The following is a 23,761-nucleotide window of genomic DNA, read 5'->3' as shown; positions in this document are numbered from 1 at the left end:
ATCAGCTTGCAGGTGTCAATGCCAGCGACTCCCTCCTGGAGTGGTAGAAAATGGGGAATTAATTGGCTGTTCTTAGGAGGTTAAAATTTAATGGGGATGGCTTTAAAGGTGCTCGAGGCCAATTCAAGAGGGAGGGGAAAAAAAAGGCCTCTGTGCAGCTGTCAGAAACTCCTCAGGCACCATGAAGATGAGGATGATAAGCTGCAGGTTTGTAAGGGAAGCTGCTGTTTGCAGAAGGGCCTTCTGATGCCTCTCAAGCAGCTGGGTCAGCCTCCTTCAGATGTTCCTCGATCAAAAGCAAACAGAGGGCTTTAACGCAGCCTTTCCTGGATGCCTGCATCGATCCCCTCCCGAGGAGAGGATTGCTAATCACCAGGGACCATTTTCCCTCCTCTTGAAGATGAAAGCAGTGGTGTGCACAAGTGCTCTCACGCTGCCCAAGCCCCTGCCTTGCTCTTTCAGACCCAGCGCAGGGTTTGTGCTGCTTTCCTCCGTCTCTTGCCGCTCTCCTCAGCCTTCAGGCAGAGGAGGTCTGGCTGCCAGGGGAGCCTCCTTCCTCCCCACCCAGCCTCTTCTCTCTGCTGCCAAAATGTCAGCCTCTCCTTGTGGCTTGCTGGCTGTTGCCATGGCAGGACCTGGTTCTGCACTGATTGGGGACTTCAAAGCAATTCAGAGCTGGGTTTTGCACCTGGTTGCAGAGCAGATAGTGTCAGGTTGCAGAGCAGATAGTGTCAGTCTTTGCTATATGAATCCAAACCTCTCCTGAGTTACAGCAATTGTTGGACTGCATGACCCTAAAGGACTTTTTCAGCCTAAACAATTCTCTGATTCTATCATTTAGGATAGGATAGAATAGAATTAACCAGGTTGGAAAAGACCTTTGAGATCATCCAGTCCAACCTATCACCCAGCACCATCTGATCAACTAAACCACGGCACCAAGTGCCCCATCCAGGCTCTTCTTAAACACTTCCAGTGATGGTTAGCAGCTTTCTGGTGTGGTGGGTGCAGAACAAAACAGCCCTGCTGGGCTCTGGTGAGGCCACATCTGCAGTCCTGGGGCCAGGTCTGGGCTCCCCAGTTCAAGAAGGACAGGGAACTGCTGGGGAGGGTACAGCAAAGGGCTGCAAAGATGCTGAGGGGAATGGAACAGCTCTGTGAGGAGGAAAGGCTGAGAGAACTGGGGGTTTCTAGGGTGGAAAAGAGCAGCCTGAGAGGGATCTAATCAATACTTCAAGGGTGGGTGTCAAGAGGATGGCATCAGGCTTCTTCCAGTAGTGCCCAGTGGCAGGACAAGGGGTGGTGGGCACCAACTGGAACATCAGAAGCTCAATCTAAAGATGAGGAGGAACTTCTTGAATTTAAGGGTGAGGAAGCCCTGGAGCAGCTGCCCAGAGAGGTATCATAGTATCATTCAGGGTTGGAAGGGACCACAAGGATCACCCAGTTCCAACCCCCCTGCCATGGGCAGGGACACCCCACACTAGATCAGCCTGGCCAGAGCCTCATCCAGCCTGGGCTTAAACACCTCCAGGGCTGGGGCCTCAACCACCTCCCTGGACAACCCATTCCAGGGCTTCACCACTCTCATGGTGAAGAACCTCCTCCTCATCTCCAGCCTGAATCTCCCCACCTCCAGCTTCATTCCATTCCCCCTAGTCCTATCACTCCCTGAGATCCTGAGCAGTCCCTCCCCAGCCTTCCTGTAGCCCCCTTCAGATACTGGAAGGCCACAATGAGGTCACCTGGGAGCCTTCTCTTCTGCAGACTGAACAGCCCCAACTCCTTCAGTCTGTCCTCACAGGAGAGGTGCTCCAGTGGTGGAGTCTCCATCTCTGGAGGCATTAAAAACCTGCCTGGATGAGTTCCTGTGTGACCTCTGCCTTGCCAGCGGGGTTGGGCTGGATGATCTCCAGAGGTCCCTTCCATCCTCTACCACTCTGTGATTCTGTGGAAGCTTCAAGATGAGGCTTTGGAAGCAGAGAAATGACTAAAGCTTTCCCTGAAGTGTTGCAGTGTCTTTCCTGAGCGTCTTGCAGCTCGTGGTAGCAGCAGTGCCAACAGATGGCAGGGAGATTTGTGTTTCACAAGCCCAACAGGAATAGAAGCAGCTATAACATGATCTGAAGTGATCCTAAATTAGTGCTGCACGTATGGATGAGTTGATGCCCTGTGAAGAAAGGCTGAGGCAAAATATTGTCAGCAAACAGACATCCCTGGGAGCATTCCTCTTGGCCCCAGGGGGCCACAGGTTGCATTTGGGACCCTCCTTTCATGCTTTCTTGATGTCTTTTCCAGCACACTCTCCAAATGTTCAGAGTTTATGTGCTGTGATTCCTTCCTCCACCCCCAGTGTGCTGTGCCCTTACAGGGGCAGGCCAGAGTGAGCAGGTGACAACATTAATAGATGAGGGGCAAGCAACTGATGTCATCTACCTGGCCCTGAGCAAAGCCTTTGACACTGTCCCCACCACATCCTGGTCTCCAAACTGGTGACACATGGGTGTGATGGGTGACCACTAGATGGATAAGGAACTGGCTTGATGGCTGCACCCAAAGAGTGGCTGTCAATGGCTCCATGGCCCCAGTGGAGGCCAGGGACAAGCAGAGTCCCTCAGGGATCAGTCCTGGGACCAGGCTTGTTCAACATCTTTGTGGGTGCCATGGACAGTGGCACTGAGTGCACCCTCAGCAGGTTTGCTGATGACACCAAGCTGTGTGGTGCAGCAGACAGCTGGAGGGAAGGGATCCATCCAGAGGGACCTGGACAGGCTGGAGAGGTGGGCACAAGCCAACCTCAGGAGCTTCAACAAGACCAAGGGCAGGGTCCTGCAGCTGGGTCGAGGCAATCCCAGGCACAAATGCAGGCTGGGCAGGGACTGGCTGGAAAGTAGCCCTGAGGAGAGAGACTTGGGGGTGCTGGGGGAGGAGAAGCTCACCAGGAGCTCTCAGTGTGCACTTGCAGCCCAGAAAGCCAATCAGAGCCTGGGCTGCAGCAGGAGAAGTGTGGCCAGCAGGGCAAGGGAGGTGATTCTCCGCCTCTGCTCAGCTCTGGGGAGACCCCACCTGGAGTACTGCCTCCAGTTCTGGAGCCCCTATTACAAGAGGGATCTGGAGGTGCTGGAAGGTGTCCAGAGAAGGGCCAGGAGGATGAGCAGAGGGCTGGAGCTGCTCTGCTGTGAGGCCAGACTGAAGGAGTTGGGGCTGTTCAGTCTGGAGAAGAGAAGGCTCCCAGGTGACCTCATTGTGGCCTTCCAGGATCTGAAGGGGGCTACAGGAAAGCTGGGGAGGGACTGCTCAGGATCTCAGGGAGTGATAGGACTAGGGGGAATGGAATGAAGCTGGAGGTGGGGAGATTCAGGCTGGAGGTGAGGAGGAAGTTCTTCCCCATGAGAGTGGTGAAGCCCTGGAATGGGTTGTCCAGGGAGGTGGTTGAGGCCCCATCCCTGGAGGTGTTTAAGCCCAGGCTGGATGAGGCTGTGGCCAGGCTGATCTAGTGTGGGGTGTCCCTGCCCATGGCAGGGGGGTTGGAACTGGATGATCCTTGTGGTCCCTTCCAACCCTGACTGATACTGTGATACTATGATAGAAGTGAGAGGGCTTGGGGTTTGGGCTGATCTTTGCATCCCAGAGCTGACATTGTGGATGCTGAACCGCCACAAGGCCAAGCTGAGAGCTGGGGATGAAAACCAGCCTGGGGAATTCTGCTGGGGAGTGACTTCTGGGGTGAGCTGGTGGCTCAGTGGACTGAGTTGGGCTTTGCAGAAGTGTGGTGGTAGGAGCTGCTGTTGATCTGGTTTGGTCAGAGCCAATAAGGCCTTCTGCTGAATGGTCATGTAAGCAACATCCTAAACCCCAAAGACTGACAGTGAGAAGTTAAGAGGTCTTCTGCTATGTCTGGACATCCATCCAGAGAAGGGTTTAGGTGGGATGAGCTGATGCAAGGCCTGAGGCAGGCAGCTGCACTGCCCACATCCTCTCAGAGTCCACTTTGCCTAGAGGACAACCAGACCCTGACCATCGTGGTGCCAGACAAAAGTGGTCTGCTCACCAGCAGCAAAAGCAACAGCTCTGAAAAACCCCAGCAGGCACTGGAGGAGCCTTAGGTATCTTCTCCTCTTTCCTAGTTCCTAGTAGGCTGCAGGAAGATGATTCCCATCCCAAGGAAATATGCAGGGAATCAGAGGGAGCATCCCAATAACCACCCAGCACAAGCCAGGACTGTGTTGAGGAGCTACAACTGCTGGTGGGTAAGAGGACACAGTCTCAAGCTGCACCAGGGGAGGTTCAGGCTGGAGGTGAGGAAGAAATTCTTCCCAGCAAGAGAGATTGGCCTTTGGGATGTGCTGCCAGGGAGGTGGTGGAGTCCCCATCCCTGGAGGTGTTTAGGAAGAGCCTGGATGGGGTGCTTGGTGCCATGGTTTAGTTGATTAGATGGTGCTGGGTGAGAGGTTGGACTGGATGATCTCAGAGGTCTCTTCCATCCTCTTTCTCCCATCCTCTTTCTCCCATCCTCTTTCTCCCATCCTCTTTCTCCCATCCTCTTTCTCCCATCCTCTTTCTCCCATCCTCTTTCTCCCATCCTCTTTCTCCCATCCTCTTTCTCCCATCCTCTTTCTCCCATCCTCTTTCTCCCATCCTCTTTCTCCCATCCTCTTTCTCCCATCCTCTTTCTCCCATCCTCTTTCTCCCATCCTCTTTCTCCCATCCTCTTTCTCCCATCCTCTTTCTCCCATCCTCTTTCTCCCATCCTCTTTCTCCCATCCTCTTTCTCCCATCCTCTTTCTCCCATCCTCTCCATGAAATCTCAATCACTCCTTCACCATGAACTTCTTTAATCTGCTCTTCTAGATGCTGAAACCCCCCCACCCCAAAACTAAACAAACAAAACACCAAACCAAAAGCCCTTCAAAACCTACCCAGCAGCCCTCCCCACATTGCTGACAGAGGCTTTAAACATGGTTGGCTTTTTAAACTCATTCAGGATCTGGGAGGTTTTCTCCTTCTCACTGCAGTCTTTAAGTGCTGCTTTGGTTATGTGTTCAGAAGTTAACTCCAGCACTTAACACACACTCCACATTCCCCTTCCCCCCCCCTCCCCCCCCATTTGGATCTCTCAGTTTTGGTGCAGCAAGTCCACGTGGGGCCCTCTCTGATGTCATCAGAGCATTTCTTTAATGGCCTCTCTGAATCAAGGTCTCTTTCCAGGAGCAAGCTCTGGTTCAGCTCCACAGGAAAGAGCTTCCCCTCCCCTCTGCAAGCCTTTGGCCGTGTGGTGCCACCGCGTTAGCACCTCTCCGGTGCTGCAAAGTGCTGAAAGGTCACTCAGGGAAGCAACACTGGGGACAGTCTGAGGCAGGGCTGTATTTGTAAGGACCAACTCCATTGCCTTCCACCCCAGCTCCCAGTCAGCACACTGCAGAGCCTTGCCACCAGCTCACCCAGCTGACATTACCCAGCTGACATTTCCCAGCAGCAAACCCAGGCTGGTTTTTGTCTGCAGGCAATCTCATTCAGGTGGGCAGAGGCCAAGGGCAGGAGATTGAACACATCCAAGTGCCAGGTGCTGCACATTGGCCACAACAACCCCAGGCAGTGCTACAGGCTGGGGGCAGAGTGGCTGAGAGCAGCCAGGCAGAGAGGGACCTGGGGGTGCTGGTCGATGGTAGGCTGAACATGAGCCAGCAGTGTGCCCAGGTGGCCAGGAGGGCCAATGGCATCCTGGCCTGCATCAGGAACAGTGTGGCCAGCAGGAGCAGGGAGGTCATTCTGCCCTGTGCTCAGCACTGGTTAGGCCACACCTTGAGTCCTGTGTCCAGTTCTGGGCTCCTCAGTTTAGGAAAGATGTTGAGCTGCTGGAAGGTGTCCAGAGAAGGGCAACAAAGCTGGGGAGGGGTCTGGAGCACAGCCCTGTGAGGAGAGGCTGAGGGAGCTGGGGTTGTTTAGCCTGGAGAAGAGGAGGCTCAGGGGAGACCTTCTTGCTCTCTGCAACTACCTTAAAGGAGGTTGTAGCCAGGAAGGGGTTGGTCTCTTCTGCCAGGCAAGCAGCACCAGAACAAGAGGACACAGTCTCAGGCTGCACCAGGGGATGTTTAGGCTGGATGTTAGGAGGAAGTTCTACACAGAGAGAGAGATTTGCCATTGGAATGTGCTGCCCAGGGAGGTGGTGGAGTCACCATCCCTGGAGATGTTCAAGAGGAGACTGGATGGGGTGCTTGGTGGCATGGTTTAGTTGATTAGGTGGTGTTGGGTGATAGGTTGGACTGAATGATCTTGAAAGTCTCTTCCAACCTGGTTTATTCTATTCTCTCCGCTTGCCTTGTGGTGGTTCAGCGTGCAAAGCAAAGCATGCACAGGCTCTCTGCTCAGCTCTGGGGCACAAAGATTAACCCAAACACCTGCTTCTGGGTGCCTGTGGGGCACAGCCTGCTGGGGATGGTGGACAGAAAACCCAGGACATTCCAGCACACTGCCTGCACTGCTGCTGAAAGCCATTTTCCCCTCCCTCCCCCAGCTCAGGCAGGACTTCTCAGTCTGATATCTCTCACAAACCAGAGATATCTTCTCATTTGAAAATGAAATGCCTGCCAGTTGCCTGTCTGGTTGCTGCAACAGCCATTTGTTAGCAGGCTTGTTTACAAAATTCCCTGTTATCAAACCCTGCCTCGCAGGATACAGCTTCTTATCTTCCCAGCAACCAGAAGCAGGTGCCAGACAGACACTTCCAGCACCATCACAAGTTGCAGCCAAGCTCTTCCACTTCACAGAATCCCTCCATGGTGGGGCTGGAAGGGATCTCTGGAGATCATCCAGTCCAACTCCCCTTCTCAAGCAGGGGCACCCACAGCAGCTTGCCCAGGAGCACAATGTCCAGAGGGGTTTGGCAGCTCTCCAGAGGAGGAGTCTCCACAACCTCTCTGGGCAGCCTGCTCCAGGCCTCCAGCAGCCTCACACCAAGGGATTTTCTCCTCCTGTTCAGATGGAACCTCCTGGGTTGCAGTTTGTGCCCATTGCTCCTTGTCCTGTTGCTGGGCAGCACAGACAAGAGTCTGGCCACAGCCTCTTGCCCCCATAGGTCCCTTAGCTCTTGCTGAGCATTGAGCAGATCCCCTCTGGGGCTGCTCTTCTCCAGGCTCAACAGCCCCAGGGCTCTCAGCCTTTCCCCCTCCCAGAGGTGCATGGCCAAGCACACAGGAGGGGCTGTGCTTCAACAGGAACCCATTAACAACCAGAGAAAGGCTTTGGAAGAAGCACAGCCTGGGAAATGGTGACTGCAAACATCCCTGAGTTATCTACAACAGGCTGGAGGGTGACTTCCCTGGGAAGATGCAGCCAGGTAAAGCAGGGTTGTGAGTCAATATTGCCTCAGTCTCATTGAAGCCAGAGGTATTGATTTGCTCCTGATCTCTGCACCTCAGTGGTTGTTGTAACTGCTGTGATATTTGGCTTGTTCCACCACTGTAAGTGACAGCTGGGACTGGAGAGGGTTATGGACCTCAGCTGTGGGCAAAATGGACTTTGAGTGACCCTGGGAATTTTGTAGCAGAGATCTCATTCCTCGCTGGGGGCCTAGGGAGCTGGGGGCTGTTGGGTAGGTGAGGTTGTGGGTTTATTTTGAGAGCAGAAAAGGATAGTCAAAGGAAAGTTGGAATCTGGGATGGGGAAAGGCTGAGAGCTCCCTGCTCTGTCCAGCAGCCAAGGGGAAGGCTGAGAGCTCCCTGCTCTGTCCAGCATCCAAGGGGAAGGCTGAGAGCTCATTGCTCTGTCCAGCAGCCAAGGGGAAGGCTGAGAGCTCCCTGCTCTGTCCAGCATCCAAGGGGAAGGCTGAGAGCTCCCTGCTCTGTCCAGCACCCAAGGGGAAGGCTGAGAGCTCCCTGCTCTGTCCAGCATCCAAGGGGAAGGCTGAGAGCTCCCTGCTCTGTCCAGCAGCCAAGGGGAAGGCTGAGAGCTCCCTGCTCTGTCCAGCAACCAAGGGGAAGGCTGAGAGCTCCCTGCTCTGTCCAGCATCCAAGGGGAAGGCTGAGAGCTCATTGCTCTGTCCAGCAGCCAAGGGGAAGGCTGAGAGCTCCCTGCTCTGTCCAGCAACCAAGGGGAAGGCTGAGAGCTCCCTGCTCTGTCCAGCACCCAAGGGGAAGGCTGAGAGCTCCCTGCTCTGTCCAGCAGCCAAGGGGAAGGCTGAGAGCTCATTGCTCTGTCCAGCAGCCAAGGGGAAGGCTGAGAGCTCCCTGCTCTGTCCAGCACCCAAGGGGAAGGCTGAGAGCTCCCTGCTCTGTCCAGCATCCAAGGGGAAGGCTGAGAGCTCCCTGCTCTGTCCAGCATCCAAGGGGAAGGCTGAGAGCTCCCTGCTCTGTTCAGCACCCAAGGGGAAGGCTGAGAGCTCCCTGCTCTGTCCAGCATCCAAGGGGAAGGCTGAGAGCTCATTGCTCTGTCCAGCATCCAAGGGGAAGGCTGAGAGCTCCCTGCTCTGTCCAGCACCCAAGGGGAAGGTTGAGAGCTCCCTGCTCTGTCCAGCAGCCAAGGGGAAGGCTGAGAGCTCATTGCTCTGTCCAGCATCCAAGGGGAAGGTTGAGAGCTCCCTGCTCTGTCCAGCACCCAAGGGGAAGGCTGAGAGCTCCCTGCTCTGTCCAGCATCCAAGGGGAAGGCTGAGGGCTCATTGCTCTGTCCAGCATCCAAGGGGAAGGCTGAGAGCTCCCTGCTCTGTCCAGCATCCAAGGGGAAGGCTGAGAGCTCCCTGCTCTGTCCAGCACCCAAGGGGAAGGTTGAGAGCTCCCTGCTCTGTCCAGCAGCCAAGGGGAAGGCTGAGAGCTCCCTGCTCTGTCCAGCAGCCAAGGGGAAGGCTGAGAGCTCCCTGCTCTGTCCAGCACCCAAGGGGAAGGCTGAGGGCTCATTGCTCTGTCCAGCATCCAAGGGGAAGGCTGAGAGCTCCCTGCTCTGTCCAGCAGCCTTCTTGGCCACCTGGGCACACTGCTGGCTCATGTTCAGCCTACTATCAACCACTACCCCCAGGTCCCTCTCTGCCTGGCTGTTCTCAACCACTCTTCCCCCAGCCTGTGGCACTGCCTGGGGTTGTGTGGTCAGTGTGTAGAACCTGGCACTTGGATGTGTTCAGGCATGCCCATGGAGCAGGGCAGGGCTAGCCCACTGCTCATGAGTCAGTGATTCAGCTCTTGTCTTCTGTTGTGTTTTTGGAGCTGCAGGGAATTCAGCAAGCTTGTGTGCACACCTGGTTGTGGGGCAGCCTTGTGACCCTCTCTCCCACGGCAGGGACCACTTGCCCTGTGCTCCCAGCTGGGGCCAGGAGGAGTGGCTTTTATTGTGGAGTGCTTGGTGCTGTTCCTCTGGAGTTTACCTCCAGCTAAATGATTAGTTGCTGGTTTAATTTCCTGTCTCCCAGAAGAGGAGCAAACATCTCATTTGCCTTAGACTGGCTGTAGATAGGGAGTGGGCAGCTTCATTTGTGGAGATTGTTCTGGCTACAATGTGAGAATTAGCATCCAAATGGCTGGAATGCTGCGTGTTTGGAGGCTGAGCAAGGCTGCTCTGTGGAGGGAGCCAAGTGTGGCTTTGCTGCTGCTCTCCTCCCTCCTTCCAGCGCCACAAAAATCCAGGAGGAGGTCTGGGAGCCCCGGGGCAGGTGGTGGCTGCTCCTGCTGCTGTGGTGTTTGTCATCTCCCCTGCCTGTGGGCTGGGTGGGAGAGTCCTTTGGAATATGCAGGTAACAGCAGAGGAGAGCTGTCAAGAGGTTTTTGGGAGGGCTGTTGGCCAGCAAGTGCACCATGAGCCAGCAGTGTGGCCAAGAGGGCCAATGGCATCCTGGCCTGCAGCAGGAACAGCGTGGCCAGCAGGAGCAGGGAGGGCATTCTGCCCTGTGCCCAGCACTGCTTAGGCCACACCTTGAGTCCTGTGCTCAGTTCTGGGCTGATGGTTTGCTGGGGTGCATGAAGAGTGTAGCCTGCAGGTCAAGGGAGGTTCTCCTGCCCCCCTCTGCTCTGCCCTGCTGAGGCCACAGCTGGAGTTCTGGGTCCAGCTCTGGGCTCCTCAGTTGAAGAAGGACAGGGAACCACTGGAGAAAGTCAAGTAGAGGCTCCAAAGATGCTGAGGGGCCTGGAGCATCTCTGTGAGGAGGAAAGGCTGAGAGCCCTGGGGCTGTTGAGCCTGGAGAAGAGCAGCCCCGGGGGGGATCTGCTCAGTGCTCAGCAAGAGCTAAAGGACCTGTGGGGGGCAAGAGGCTGGGGCCAGACTCTTGTCAGTGGTGCCCAGTGACAGGACAAGGAGCAATGGGCACCAACTGGCACCCAGGAGGTTCCATCTGAACAGGAGGAGAAACTTCTTTGTTGTGAGGCTGCTGGAGGCCTGGAGCAGGCTGCCCAGGGAGGTTGTGGAGTCTCCTTCTCTGGAGAGCTTCCAGACCCCCCTGGCCATTGTGATGCTGGGCAAGCTGCTGTGGGTGCCCCTGCCTGAGCAGGGGGGGTTGGACTGGATGATCTCAGAGGTCTTTTCCAACCTGGTTAATTTTATTCTATTCTTTATTCTATCTCCAGAGCTCCCTTCTGACCTCCCCCAGGCTGGGATGCCCTTCTCTGGCCAGCAGCTGCCCTGCAGCTGCCAGCCATGCCCATTTCAACAGCAGCTTGCTTTGTTTGAAGACATTCTGGGTGGACCATTTGGGTTTGGTAGAGGCCATCTCCAGCTGTCTGGCCATGACCTGTTGAGACTTTGTCTGCAGAGCTGCTCCTGGGCTGCTTTAATCCCTTCCCACCAGGCGACTGCCCTTGTGCCACGCTCGTTTCCACTCCCATTTCTTTCCATAGCTTTGATTTATGTTGTTTGCTGTGATAACCTCAGACAACACAGTGGGTTGGTGGGTTGGTTTGGTTGTTTTTTCCCCCCCCCTTGTAGTGAGTAATTTTCCACTGAACTGTGTCTCTTGGAAGGGTTTTGTGTGTGTGTGTGTGTGCCTGGAGAGGGCAGGCTGCTGGTGCTGCGTTGGTGCCAGGATACCCACTTCAGAGCTGGGATCCTGCTGTGCTGGTGGCTCCACTGGCACTGAGTGACCAGATGGTCCATGCCCCCCACAGAAAGGCAGTCCTGGGCTGGGTGTGATCCCAGGTGGTGCCCCAGGGCTCGTGCAGGAGCGGGGCTGCCAAAGGGCTGGGAGTACAGTGGCTGAAATTGTGGAGCTCCTGCTTCAGTCAGGCTGTGTGCCTCATTCAGCAGAAGCTGGGAGCTGTGTAACCATGGGCATTGGTTCTCCAGGGTATTTTGGGGGGGGTTGAAATGCCAGCAGGCCCAGGGCTGCCACGAGGAGGCTTTTTCTCTCCTGCCTCTGTGCTGGTTGTTTTCGTGGGCGCTTGCCTGGATCTGTGATGGGGCCCTGAGCAACCTGAGCCAGTTGGAGCTGTCCCTGCTGACTGCAGGGGGGGGAGGGGGTTGGACAAGATGACCTCTGAGGGTCAATTCCAACTACTGGTCGATAGTAGGCTGAACATGAGCCAGCAGTGTGCCCAGGGGGCCAAGAAGGCCAATGGCATCCTGGCCTGCAGCAGGAACAGTGTGGCCAGCAGGAGCAGGGAGGTCATTCTGCCCTGTGCTCAGCACTGGTTAGGCCACACCTTGAGTCCTGTGTCCAGTTCTGGGCTGCTCAGTTTAGGAAAGAGGTTGAGGTGCTGGAAGGTGTCCAGAGAAGGGCAAGAAAGCTGGGGAGGGGTCTGGGGCACAGCTGCCCCCTTCCGTGGCGCTCAGCACGTGGCATCTGCCTCTTGAGTTTGATGAAATCAAGGGCTTGCTAATGGCCTCACCTTGGCTGAAGGTCCCCTGAGAAGGGAGAGCTACACAGGTTGTGGCCACTTGCCACACCAAAGCATGGGGATAGAGGAAGGTTTTCTTGCAGGTCTCTGGAAGTGGAGCCCTCTGCTCTGGGAATCGTTTGGCTTGGCCAAGCCCTCTCAGATCACCAAGTCCAACCCTCCACCTGAGGCCCCCATGGCCATTGAGCTGTGCCCTGAAGTGCCTTGTGCACACACTTCTTGAGCACCTCCAGGGATGGTGACTCCTCCACCACCTCCCTGGGCAACCTAATCCCTGCTGTGCCACGGGGAATGTCCCAGCACTCTGAGCCACCTCCAGTCCCCAGGGGCTCATCCCAGGGATGTTCCCTGCTGTGAGTTCCTGACTCACTGTCAGCTCATCTGAGCTGTGGGATGCAGGTGAAGTCACTGTGAGAGTCCTGCCCCCCCTGGGGTCACGAGCAGGCTTGTTAGTCACCCAGCAGAGTGGCAGTGGGGGCTGACCTGATTGCTTTGACATGCTGTGAGGAGCTGTTGGCTTTAGATATGATTTCCCCCTCCTCCCCCCCCCCCCCCCCCCCCTTAATGCATACTGGTAAAGGGATTTCCTTTCTCAGGCTGTCTCTGTGCACAGCTGACCTTGAGTCTGCCTTGCAAAGCAGTTTCATTCTCCAAAGGATGCCATCAAAGGTCTCTCCTCCATTCAAGGTTTGCTTGGCCATGCCTTGCCCTGATGTTTTTTCCTCTTCCCTGTGACTTCAGAGAGAACATCTTGATAGAGTGTGGCCAGCAGGAGCAGGGAGGTCATTCTGCCCTGTACTCAGCACTGCTTTGGCCACATCTTGAGTCCTGTGTCCAGTTCTGGGCCCCTCAGTTCAAGAAGGACATTGAGAGACTTGAATGTGTCCAGAGAAGGGCAAAGAGGCTGAGGTGAGGTCTGGAGCACAGCCCTGTGAGGAGAGGCTGAGGGAGCTGGGGTTGCTTAGCCTGGAGAAGAGGAGGCTCAGGAGAGACCTTCTTGCTCTCTCCAACTCCCTGAAGGAAGGTTGTAGCCAGGTGGGGGTTGGTCTCTTCTCCCAGGCAAGCAGCACCAGAACAAGAGGACACAGTCTCAAGCTGTGCCAGGGGAGGTTTAGGCTGGAGGTGAGGAGAAAGTTCTTCCCAGAGAGAGTTGTTAGCCACTGGAATGTGCTGCCCAGGGAGGTGGTGGAGTCCCCATCCCTGGAGGTGTTCAGGAGGGGATTGGATGTGGCACTTGGTGCCATGGTTTAGCAGTCATTAGGTGTTGGGTGCCAGGTTGGACTTGATGATCCTTGAGGTCTTTTCCAACCTTATTGATTCTATGGGATATCTTGAGGCCTTGAGCAGCCTGCTCCAGTGGAAGGTGTCTCTGCCCATGGCAGGGGGGTTGGAACAAGATGTTCTTGAAGGTCCCTTCCAATCCAACCCATTCCATGAGTCTGTGATGCAGAGCCTCTCTCATGCCCACACCTCTGCTCTCTGAGCCCTTTCCCCTGCATTTTCTGACACCAAAGGTGGAAAGCAGGATGTTGTAGAGGCACTAGAAGATGAGATCCAGGCATGCTGGCAGCTCTGTGCTTAAAAGACAAAAGGGTTAAGAGCTGAAAGTTTAAGGATGCAACATTCAGCTGGGCTTTAGCTGATGTCAGGGAGGGTGACAGCTGGACATGGAAGCCACCACAGCTCCTAGCTGGGTGGGAGGACTGGCTGCCAGAGGCATGGCACAGGGGCAGGACAGCTGGACTCTACCTGGTGTTCATGCCAGGGCTGTGGGGTGATGAGGGGGAAGCAGAGGGATGGCAGATCCTGTGGTCTGCTGATTTGAGCTGGCAGAGCTTAGCTGGTGAGGCTGTGGTGGGCATGGGGGTGAGGAGGCAGCCTGGCTGGGGCTGTGCCACACTCCACCCCAGCTCTCCTCCTTCTGACCCAGTGCTGAAATTCAAGCTTGTTCTAACTGAGCCTCTCTTCAACAGGTGAAGCAGATCATGGAGGAGGCAGTGACAAGGAAGTTTGTGCACGAGGACAGCAGCCACATCATCTCCTTCTGTGGTGAGTCCCTCCCTGGAGGTGCTCAAGGGCAGGCTGGATGAGGCCTTGAGCAGCCTGGGCTAGTGGGAGGTGTCCCTGCCTATGGAAGGGGGTTGGAACTAGATGGTCTTCAAGGTCCCTTCCAACCTAAACCATTCCATGAACCTATGAGTCCCTGGTGACATCAAGGGGCTGGAGCACCCTCTTCACCCTGGGTTTTCCCTGCCTAGCACTCAGGCTTGGAGCTCACATGTTTCTGGGGCCACTCTCCAGCTCTGGGGCATTGTGCTGGGGCTGGAGGGGTGGTTGGTGCCAGAGGATGAGTCCTGCTGGCAGCAGTCTGAGTCCCTGAGGTCTTTGCTCTGCGCTTAAAATGCAAGGAGAGGTGTCAGGAGAGGGAAGGATGCTGGCAGCCTGCACAGGCACTTCAGAGAGACTGGAAGGGATCTCTTAGTGTTAATTCCCTTGAGAACAGATTCAACAAAGTCTGTCAAGTCCAAATATTTCTTTGCTGTGCTGGGAGTTTATGGGAAGGAGGCTTCAGATGTGCCTGAGGGCAGAGCAGAGTCTGGAGGCCATGATGAGCCTTTGCAGTGGCCTTTGAAGGGAGAGCTGCCCTGCTGCTGTGCTGCTTTGGGCTTTGCTTTCTGGCAGCTGTGCTTTTCACTTACCCTCTTGGGTGGTTTGGGTTTTTTCCCCCAACCTATGCTGTGACAGCTTTGTAACTGTGGAAGTGTTTCAGAGTGGAGCCATCAAAATCTTGGCAAATTGAGAGGGGAGGAGGAGCTGCTGGATGCTGGCTGTGAGATGTGCTGGGGGGCACTGTGGGTAAGGACTGTGGAGGTCCCAGGGAGAGGAGAAGTGGCTGTAACTTGAAAGCAGAGTGGAGCAGGAGAGGCTCAGCTTTGGTCCTGGTGGCACATGGCATGAGTTTGAGGCTCAGCAGGCCCAGGAGAAGCAACCTGCCAGCTCCTGGCAGCCAAACCTGTGGTGTGGCATGGCTGGCACCACCTGGGCAGTGGTGTCCAGGCTCCTCTCAGCAGCTGCTCTGCACTGGAGAAGCCTTCTGGGGGCTGGACCAGCCCAGGCTGATGCTAATGGCCCTGTGAGTTGGTTCCCTGTGTCTCCTCTGACAGTGCTGATGATCAGGGGAGGCTTTGCAGTCAGGGTGGTGCAGATGAGGTGGTTTCTCTCCTTTTGGCCTTTTCTGTGCAGCTTTGGCTGTGCAAAGTGAAGAATGCAAACCTGCCTTGGGCACAGCTGATGGCCAGCTGCTTTTCCAGCAGCTTCAGCTGCCCTGTGCCAAGTGTTTGCAAAAGTGCCCAAAGAGACCTGGCTGGTGGGCTGGGAGCTGTTTGATGACTGTCAAACCTGGGCAGAGACCAGTTAGTCTGTTGACAGCAGGGCAAGTGCTTCAGGCTGTATCACAGGATCACCAAGGTTGGAAGAGACCTTGAGGACCATTGAGTCCAAGCTGTCACCACAGACCCATGACTAGACCATGGCACCAAGTGCCACATCCAGTCCCCTCTTGAACACCTCCAGGGATGGGGACTCCACCACCTCCCTAGCACATTCCAATGGCTAACAACTCTCTCTGGGAGGAACTTTCTCCTCACTTCCAGCCTAAACTTCCCCTGGCACAGCTTGAGACTGTGTCCTCTTGTTCTGGTGCTGGGTGCCTGGGAGAAGAGACCAACCCCCACCTGGCTACAACCTCCCTTCAGGGAGTTGGAGAGGGCAATGAGGTCTCCCCTGAGCCTCCTCTTCTCCAGGCTAAGCAACCCCAGCTCCCTCAGCCTCTCCTCACAGGGCTGTGCTCAAGGCCTCTCCTCAGCCTTGTTGCCCTTCTCTGGACACATTCAAGTCTCTCAATGTCCTTCTTAAATTGAGGAGCCCAGAAATGGACACAGGACTCAAGGTGTGGCCTAACCAATGCAGAGCACAGGGCAGAATGACCTCCCTGCTCCTGCTGGCCACACTGTTCCTGCTGCAGGCCAGGATGCCATTGGCCTTCTTGGCCCCCTGGGCACACTGCTGGCTCATGTTTAGGCAGCTGTCAATCAGCACCCGCAGCTCCCTTTCTGCCTGGCTGCCCTCAGCCACTCTGCCCCCAGCCTGTAGCTCTGCCTGGGGTTGCTGTGGCCAAAGTGCAGCCCCTGGCACTTGGACTTGTTGAATGCCATCCTGTTGGACTCTGTCCATCTGTCCAGCCTGTCCAGGTCCCTCTGCAGAGCCTTTCCACCCTCTAACTGACCAACATCTGCTCCCAGCTTGGTGTCATCTGCAAACTTGCTGATGACTGACTCAATGCCCTCATCCAGATCATCAATGAGGATGTGGGATGAGTGAGGTGGTTGTAGCCCTGGGCATGGAACAGGCCCTTTGTGCTGGATGGTCCATGGGTAAAAAATGCCCCTCAGCTCCTTGGGGATGCAGGTGGGATGGAGCTGCAGCCAGATGGAGAGCTCCCAGGAGGCACAGGGACAGCAGCAACCAGCCACATGGGCTGTGATTTCTGTGCCCTGTCAGTGTCAAGTGTTTACCCACTCAGCCAGGGCTCAAGAGCGTGCTTTGGCAAGGTGCCTGCTGCCCTCCATCTGCCTCTATCACCTGCCCAGCAGCTCTTGCAGAGGTGGGTACTGGTTTGGGAGGCACCAGTGACCAGTGTGGGGGAAGAGCAAGTCCTTTGCTGTCTCCTGGCTCGGTAGCAGACTTGCACAATGGTGTTTTGCCCAGATGCTTTTGGCTTGGGCCTCTTTGTAGCCCTTTCCCTTGGCAGTGTTAATCAGTTTCGTGCCACACAGGGAGGTTCTCCCTCCAGTGCTGCTCAGGCTGTTCACTGGGCAAGTTGTGGAGGTGAAGGTGGCTTTCTAGGGGCTAGCAGTTCCACTGAGTGTCTTACCCTGTTGTGCTTCCCCTCTTGCAAGTACGAGCTGAAGCTCCATCACTCTTAACTGGTGGAGCTGCCCTCTTTGGGATGCTCTCTCCAGTTTTGCAAGCCACAATTCCTACATGGGGCTCTTGATGGCAGTGGTTAGAGTTCCCTCTGCCCACTGGGGGGGCATTGCCCTGGAGCACAGCACCTGGCCTTGCTTGGAATGGGTTTTTGGTGAGTGTGGTGTCTGTTCCTGTGTCCTGGCATGGGTAGAGGCTCTACCTGCAAGGTGGCCATGCTGTGCTGAGGATACCTCCTCTGCTGTTGAGCAGGCTGTGATGATCTCCTGAGGAGCCTATGCTTGCTTCCTGACCTCTCTTTTTTTCACCCACAGAGGGAGGCACCAGTGTAGCTCTGCAGGAGGAAGCTGTGCTCCATCCCTGCCCACTCACCAACCAGTTCTGCAGCCCTGGTGCCCATGCTCTGCCGTGGTTGTGTCTATGGCAACACGCAGGCTGGTGGCTCAGCAGGCAGCATGCAGCACCAGGGCTCTGCCATGTCTTGGGGGAGATGGTGTGGGCTCCCTTGGCCTGAGCCTTCTGGGCAGTCACAGCTTTCCTGCTTCTTGTGGTCCTGGAGATCTGTGGTGAATCTTTGGGGGCATTGCTGGGCAGAGCCTGGCCTCTGCAACAAGCTTGGCTGCTCCTGGAGCAGGTCTTGGGCACCTCCTTATCCTCTCTGCCATGCAGTGGTGAACCTAAGAGACCAGGGCCCTTCCCAGGCCACCAGTTGTCTGTGCAAAGCAGGCAGAAACAGCCTGCATTCTGCTGCTCCTCCCCAGCCCTGTTCTCCAGACCCCTCACCAGCTTTGTTGCCCTTCACTGGACCTGCTCCAGCACCTCAATGACCTTCTTGGAGTGAGTGACCCAAAACTGAACTCAGTATTGGAGGTGTGACCTCACCAGTGCCCAGTACATAGATGTGATCACTGCTCTGGTCCTGCTGGCCACACTCTTGCTGATCCAAGCCAGGATGCTGGTAGCAGACACATCCTTTCGAGCCTGCAGCTCTGGGCAGAGATGTTTTGCTGAGCTCCAAGTCAGCTGCACAGCCAGGCTGGAACCATGCAGCTGCTGCGTGGGGAGGGTGAGTGGTGCTCCTCAGTTTATGAATAGCTGAAGGGCAGCTGGAGGCTGGGGAAAAACATGACTGAAGTGATGACAACTAGCACTTGATGTTGCTCTGAGAAGGCTCATGCAGCACTGAGTAAGACTGGAGCATCCACAGCAGTAAGCACAACAGGCTGACAGCAGCCTTCCAGGACCTGAAGGGGGCTGCAGGAGAGCTGGAGAGGGTCTGTGTAGTAGGGCCTGTGGTGACAGGACAAGGGGCAATGGTTTGAAACTAAAGCAGGGTAGATTTGGGTTGGACATGAGGAAGAAGCTCTTTACTGTGAGGGTGGTGAGACACTGGAATGGGTGCCCAGGGAATTTGTGGACACATCATGGAATCACAGGGCTTGGAAAAGGCCTCTAAGGTCATCCAGTCCAGCCAGCAGCCCAGCACCACCATGGCCATCAAACCATGTCCCAAAGTGCTCTGTCCATACATTTCTTGAACACCTCCAGGGATGGGGACTCCATCACCTCCCTGGGCAGCACATTCCAATGGCCAACAACTCTCTCTGGGAAGAACTTTCTCCTCACCTCCAACCTAAACCTCCCCTGGCACATCTTGAGACTGTGTCCTCTTGTTCTGGTGCTGCTTGCCTGGGAGAAGAGATCTATAAGGTCCCTTCCAATCCAAACCATTCTATGAGAAGAGAAGGGGAAGAGAGCCTAAACATGAGCCAGCAGTGTGCCCAGGGGGCCAAGAAGGCCAATGGCATCCTGGCCTGCAGCAGGAACAGTGTGGCCAGCAGGAGCAGGGAGGTCATTCTGCCCTGTGCTCAGCACTGGTTAGGCCACACCTTGAGTCCTGTGTCCAGTTCTGGGCTCCTCAGTTTAGGAAAGATGTTGAGCTGCTGGAAGGTGTCCAGAGAAGGGCAAGAAAGCTGGGGAGGGGTCTGGAGCACAGCCCTGTGAGGAGAGGCTGAGGGAGCTGGGGTGGCTTAGCCTGGAGAAGAGGAGGCTCAGGGGAGACCTTCTTGCCCTCTACAGCTACCTGAAGGGAGGTTGTAGCCAGGTGGGGGTTGGTCTCTTCTCCCAGGCACCCAGCACCAGAACAAGAGGACACAGTCTCAGGCTGCACCAGGGGAGGTTTAGGCTGGAGGTGAGAAGGAAGTTCTACACAGAGAGAGTGACTGCCCATTGGACTGTGCTGCCCAGGGAGGTGGTGGAGTCCCCATCCCTGGAGGTGTTCAAGAGGGGATTGGATGTGGCTCTTGGTGCCATGGTTTAGTCATGGGGTCTGAGGTGACAGGTTGGACTTGATGACCTCTGAGGTCTCTTCCAACCTTGGTGATTCTGTGATTCTGAGATCCTCCTCTCTGCTTTGGAGACCTGAGGAGGCCATCCCCTTCTTCCTTTGCTCCTTAGCCCTCACAGGAAAGCCCTGCTGGTGCTTGCTTCAGGCCCCTGTGCTTGGTGTGTTGGTGCCTGAATGGCATCGAAAGAGCAGAGCAGAGCTGGAGGTGTGACTCATTCTCTGCTCTGCAGCACGAGGCTTGGCAGCCTGGCATTATTTATAGCCTGCTGCAGCAAGGAGCAGAGGCATCCAGGCACGAAGGGCTCCTTGCTTCCTTCTGCCTTCTTAATGCTGCTGCTGCTGCTGCACTTGGAGTGGCTTCTGCTTGTCTCCACCTGCCCTGTCTGCTGGTGCTGGCTCGTTTGATTGGGACCTGCCCCCTCCTCGGTGTTGTGGCTCTCCAGGAGCTGGCTGAGCTCATCCATAACCTCCTTTCCCTGCCAGGCAGAGCATGCTGCCAGCCTGGCTCCGGCTCTGCAGAGCTGCCCTTTCCCCCCCGGGGCGAGCTGAGCTGCCTTCCTCACCCAGCCCTCCTCATCCTCTGCGCAGCCAGTGGACTGCAAACCCTTCCTGATGGAAGCAGTGGGCTGGCAGGGAAAGGCAGCTGCCCTGTGGTGCCCACCAGGGGAAGGTCTGAAGCAAACACGAGCTGGCATCTGTCACGTTCACGCCGGCCTGGGAGGCTGACGGAGAGCCGGTGGCAGGGCTGGGGGCTGTGTGAGATGAGGGCTTTGCTGCCCACATCAGTGCTGAGGCTGGCTGGATGCTCAAGCCCTGCCAGGCCAGAGCACTCTTGATCTCAGAGGCAACTTCAGTCTTTTGCCAGCCATCAAAACTCCCACTGGACCTCCCTCTGCACCGTGTGCCTCTGCTGCAGGGATGGGGAGAGACTCTCTCTTCACAGTGGGGACCTTAACTTATGAGCTGGGCTCCAAAAGTCACAAGGTTGAAGAAGAAACTGTCCCTGCCCTTGGATTTAGTGTGGCCAAGGTGCTCTTAGTGTGTGTGCTCCAGCCTCTGAGCCCTTGGGAGAGCACAGAAGAGTGCTTTTTGCCTGTGAATACAGCACTTCTGCACGGGCTTTGGCCTGCAGGAGTACTTTGGAAAGCTTGAGGCTGTGCTATGGCATTAGGGACAGATACTTGATGCCTTCTGGAACATGCTGGGAGGCTCTTCAGCAGTCTGGATTTTCTCCCATGTGCTGCTCCTTACCTCACAGGGAGGTGTGATGGCCCTGACATGGAGTGGGACAGAACACTGGGTGCTCAGGCTGAAGTTGTCTGGCACTCTGGTGAGGATGTGGAGCCACAGCCAGGCAGAGCAGCAGTCAGCACAGAGCACAGGTCTTGTGGGGAGCAGCTGAGGGAACTGGGGTTGTTCAGCCTGGGAAAGAGGGGGGATGAGGGGAGACCTTCTGGCTCTCTGCATCTCCCTGAAAGAAGGTTGGAGCCAGGTAGGGGTTGGTTGCTTCTCCCAAGGAGCAAGCAGCAAGACAAGAGGAAATGGCTTCATGTTGCCGCAGGGGAGGTTTAGGTTGGACCTGAGAAACAATTTCTTCCCCTAAAAGGTTTGTCAAGGCCTGGCTCAGGCTGCCCAGGACAGTGGTGGAGTCCCCATCCCTGGAGGGGTTTCAGAGCCATGGAGCTGTGACACTAAGGGTCATGGTCTAGTGGCGACCTGGCTGTGCTGGGTTAACACTTTTGGACTCTTGGGTAACCTTAAAGGTCTCTGCCAACTAAAACAACTCCATGATTCTATGATCCCCTGGGAGAGGTAGGCAGACCCACCCATGCATGGGCCCTGCCATGCTTAAAAATGAGATGTCCACCCAGTGGTCCTTAGTGGCTGGCACTGGGTGAGCAGGACTTGGCTGGCCCAGATGTGGCTTTTCTGCAGGTGCCACAGGAGCTCAGACGCTGCCTGCCTGCTGCTGAGCTCAGGCAGGGCCCTGAGCAGGGCAGAGATAAGGAGAGCATCTTGGCAGCCCTGGCAGCTGATGCTGGTGGCCCTCCATGAAAGGTCTTTCTCAGTGTCTCCATGGAGTTGTTCAGCTGTAGGAAAGCATCTGCTGGGTGGCTGCAGGGAGGGCTCGGTGGGTTCCTGGGGAAGGGATGGGTGCTGGTGAGGCAGAAAGCTCCTTGTCAGGCCCAGATCCATGGCCTGCAGAGCTGTGTAATTTCCCAGAGCTTTGATCAGCCTGGTTAATGAGCCTGTGTTTGACACCAGGCATCCATCCTGAGCCCTCCCAGGGGACTCCAGCAGACAGCTTGCTGGTGGAGCCCTACGTGTACGTGCCTTGCCCTGGAGTCAGTCCAGAGAGGTGGTGGAGTCTCTGGCTCTGGAGGCTTTCAAAGTCTGTTAAGGGCTTCCAGGACTACTTCTGCAAGTGGGAATCTGAGACTCTAATGCTAGGGTGTGGTGGGTTGAAATTTCTCCCCACCCACCACCCCTCACCACCACCCCCAACATTAAATTTGCCAGCCCAGCTCAGTTGGAAGCAAATGCAAGCTGCATTTACAAGCAGAACTCCAGTCTCCAGTGGAATGCAATGGATGTGTACAAAACACACAGGATTTACAATATTTACAGGTATTTGCAATGAATGAAGAGCACAAGAACTCCCCCTGGCCAAAGACCAGGGGAAGCTGCTGGCTTCTCCCTCTCTGCCTCCCCCTTAACCCCCTCTACAAAAGGGAGAAGAGACAGAAGCAGAGAAGTTAATAGCAAAACAATGCAGCCAAGGGCAAACAGAAGCAAGTTAGTATCTCTCCTGGAGAGGAGGAGAGGGAGAGAGGAGGAGAGGGAGAGAGGAAGAGAGGAAGAGAGGAGAGGAAGAGAGAAGGAGAGGAGGAGAGGAAGAGAGAAGGAGAGGAGGAGAGGAAGAGAGAAGGAGAGGAGGAGAGGAAGAGAGGAATAGAGAAGAGGAGAGGAAGAGAGGAATAGAGAAGAGGAGAGGAAGAGAAGAGGAGAGGAAGAGGAGAGGAAGAGAAGAGGAGAGGAAGAGAAGAGAAGAGGAGAGGAGGAGAGGAATAGAGAAGAGGAGAGGAGGAGAGGGAGAGAGGGGGAGAGGAGGAGAGGAGAGAGGGGGAGAGGAGAGAGGAGGAGAGGTTTTGGGACAGCTAGTTTTAGTCCCTTATCCCATGGGATTGTTGAGAATTATCCTTCTTTTCCTTTCTCACACCCAGTAGTGATTTATTTACATTTTACTACTTGCTGGTCAAGATCTGTGGAGAATTTCTAAAGGCATAGCCTAAAACACTCACATAAGGGATTCTACCATTTAAGAAGGATATTGAGATGCTTCAATGTGTCCAGAGAAGGGCAATGAGGCTGGGAAGAGGCCTCGAGCATAGCCCTGTGAGGAGAGGCTGAGGGAGCTGGGGTTGCTTAGCCTGGAGAAGAGGAGGCTCAGGGGAGAACTTCTTGCTCTCTACAACTCCCTGAAGGGAGGTTGTAGCCAGGTGGGGGTTGGTCTTTTCTCCCAGGCAAGCAGAACAAGAGGACACAGTCTCAAGCTGTGCCAGGGGAGGTTTAGGCTGGAAGTGAGGAGAAAGTTCTTCCCAGAGAGAGTTGTTAGCCATTGGGATGTGCTGCCCAGGGAGGTGGTGGAGTCCCCATCCCTGGAGGTGTTCAAGAGGGGATTGGATGTGCCATGGTCTAGTCATGAGGTGTTGGGTGCCAGGTTGGACTTGATGATCCTTGAGGTCTTTTCCAACCTTATTGCTTCCATGGCTGCAGCAGGGGAAGGGCTGCTGTGAGGTGAGCTGCCAGCTCTCCTGCTGCTGCAGCCAGGGCTTTGCTGTGTTGCAGCTGCCGTGGAAGCCTGCGTCCTGCACGGCTTGAAGAGGAGGGCGGCCGGGTTCCTGCGCAGCAACAAGATAGCAGCTCTCTTCATGAAGGTGGGGAAGAGCTTCCCTCAGGCAGAGGAGCTCTGCAAGAAGGTGCAAGACCTGGAGCAGCTCATCGAGAATGCGTAAGGCGCCAGCGCTGCCGGCATCCATCCCGCGGGGGCTCCCCTCGGGGCCTGGGTGTGGATCGCAGCCTCCAGCCCACAGGAGAGTGAGGACTCATCTGTGGTCCCTTCAGCCAAGCACAGTGTGCAGATCATTCACCACTGAGGAGAGAGAGGATCACAGAATTGTCAGGGTTGGAAAGGACCTCAAGGCTCAGCCAGTCCCAACCCCCCTGCCACGGGCAGGGACACCTCACACTACAGCAGGCTGCTCACAGCCACATCCAGCCTGGCTGCAAACACCTCCAGGGATGAGGCTGCCACCACCTCCCTGGGCAACCTGTGCCAGGCTCTCACCACCCTCATGGGGAACAACTTCTTTCTAACATCCAATCTGAATCTACCCATTTTAATTTTGCTCCATCCCCCCCAGTCCTATCACTCCCTGACCCCCTCAAAAGTCCCTCCCCAGCTTTCTTGTAGCTCCCTTCAGATACTGGAAGGCCACAATGAGGTCTCCTCGGCGCCTTCTCTTCTCCAGACTGATCAGCCCCAACTCCTTCAGCCTGTCCTCACAGGAGAGGTGCTCCAGCCCTCTGGTCAGCTTCAGCCTCTCCAGGAGGAATTGC

General features: G+C 55.7%; 1 protein-coding gene across 1 annotated transcript in view; it reads left to right on the top strand.

The window, feature by feature from the left end:
• SGSM1 (small G protein signaling modulator 1) overlaps nt 1–23,761 on the top strand; it is a 61,511-nt gene that overhangs the window by 5,774 nt on the left and 31,976 nt on the right. Inside the window, exons 3-4 of the mRNA XM_068163257.1 lie at nt 13,782–13,857; nt 22,991–23,153. Of these exons, the coding sequence (XP_068019358.1) occupies nt 13,782–13,857; nt 22,991–23,153 (239 nt within the window). The remainder of the gene's footprint in view (nt 1–13,781; nt 13,858–22,990; nt 23,154–23,761) is intronic.

The sequence above is a fragment of the Melanerpes formicivorus genome, unplaced genomic scaffold (assembly GCF_026170545.1).
Source record: "Melanerpes formicivorus ecotype bairdi unplaced genomic scaffold, bMelFor1.0.p_v2 SCAF_72, whole genome shotgun sequence".
NCBI classification, from domain to species: domain Eukaryota; kingdom Metazoa; phylum Chordata; class Aves; order Piciformes; family Picidae; genus Melanerpes; species Melanerpes formicivorus.
The sequence above is the reverse complement of the archived record's forward strand: the minus strand, read 5'-3'. Positions and strand labels throughout refer to the sequence as shown.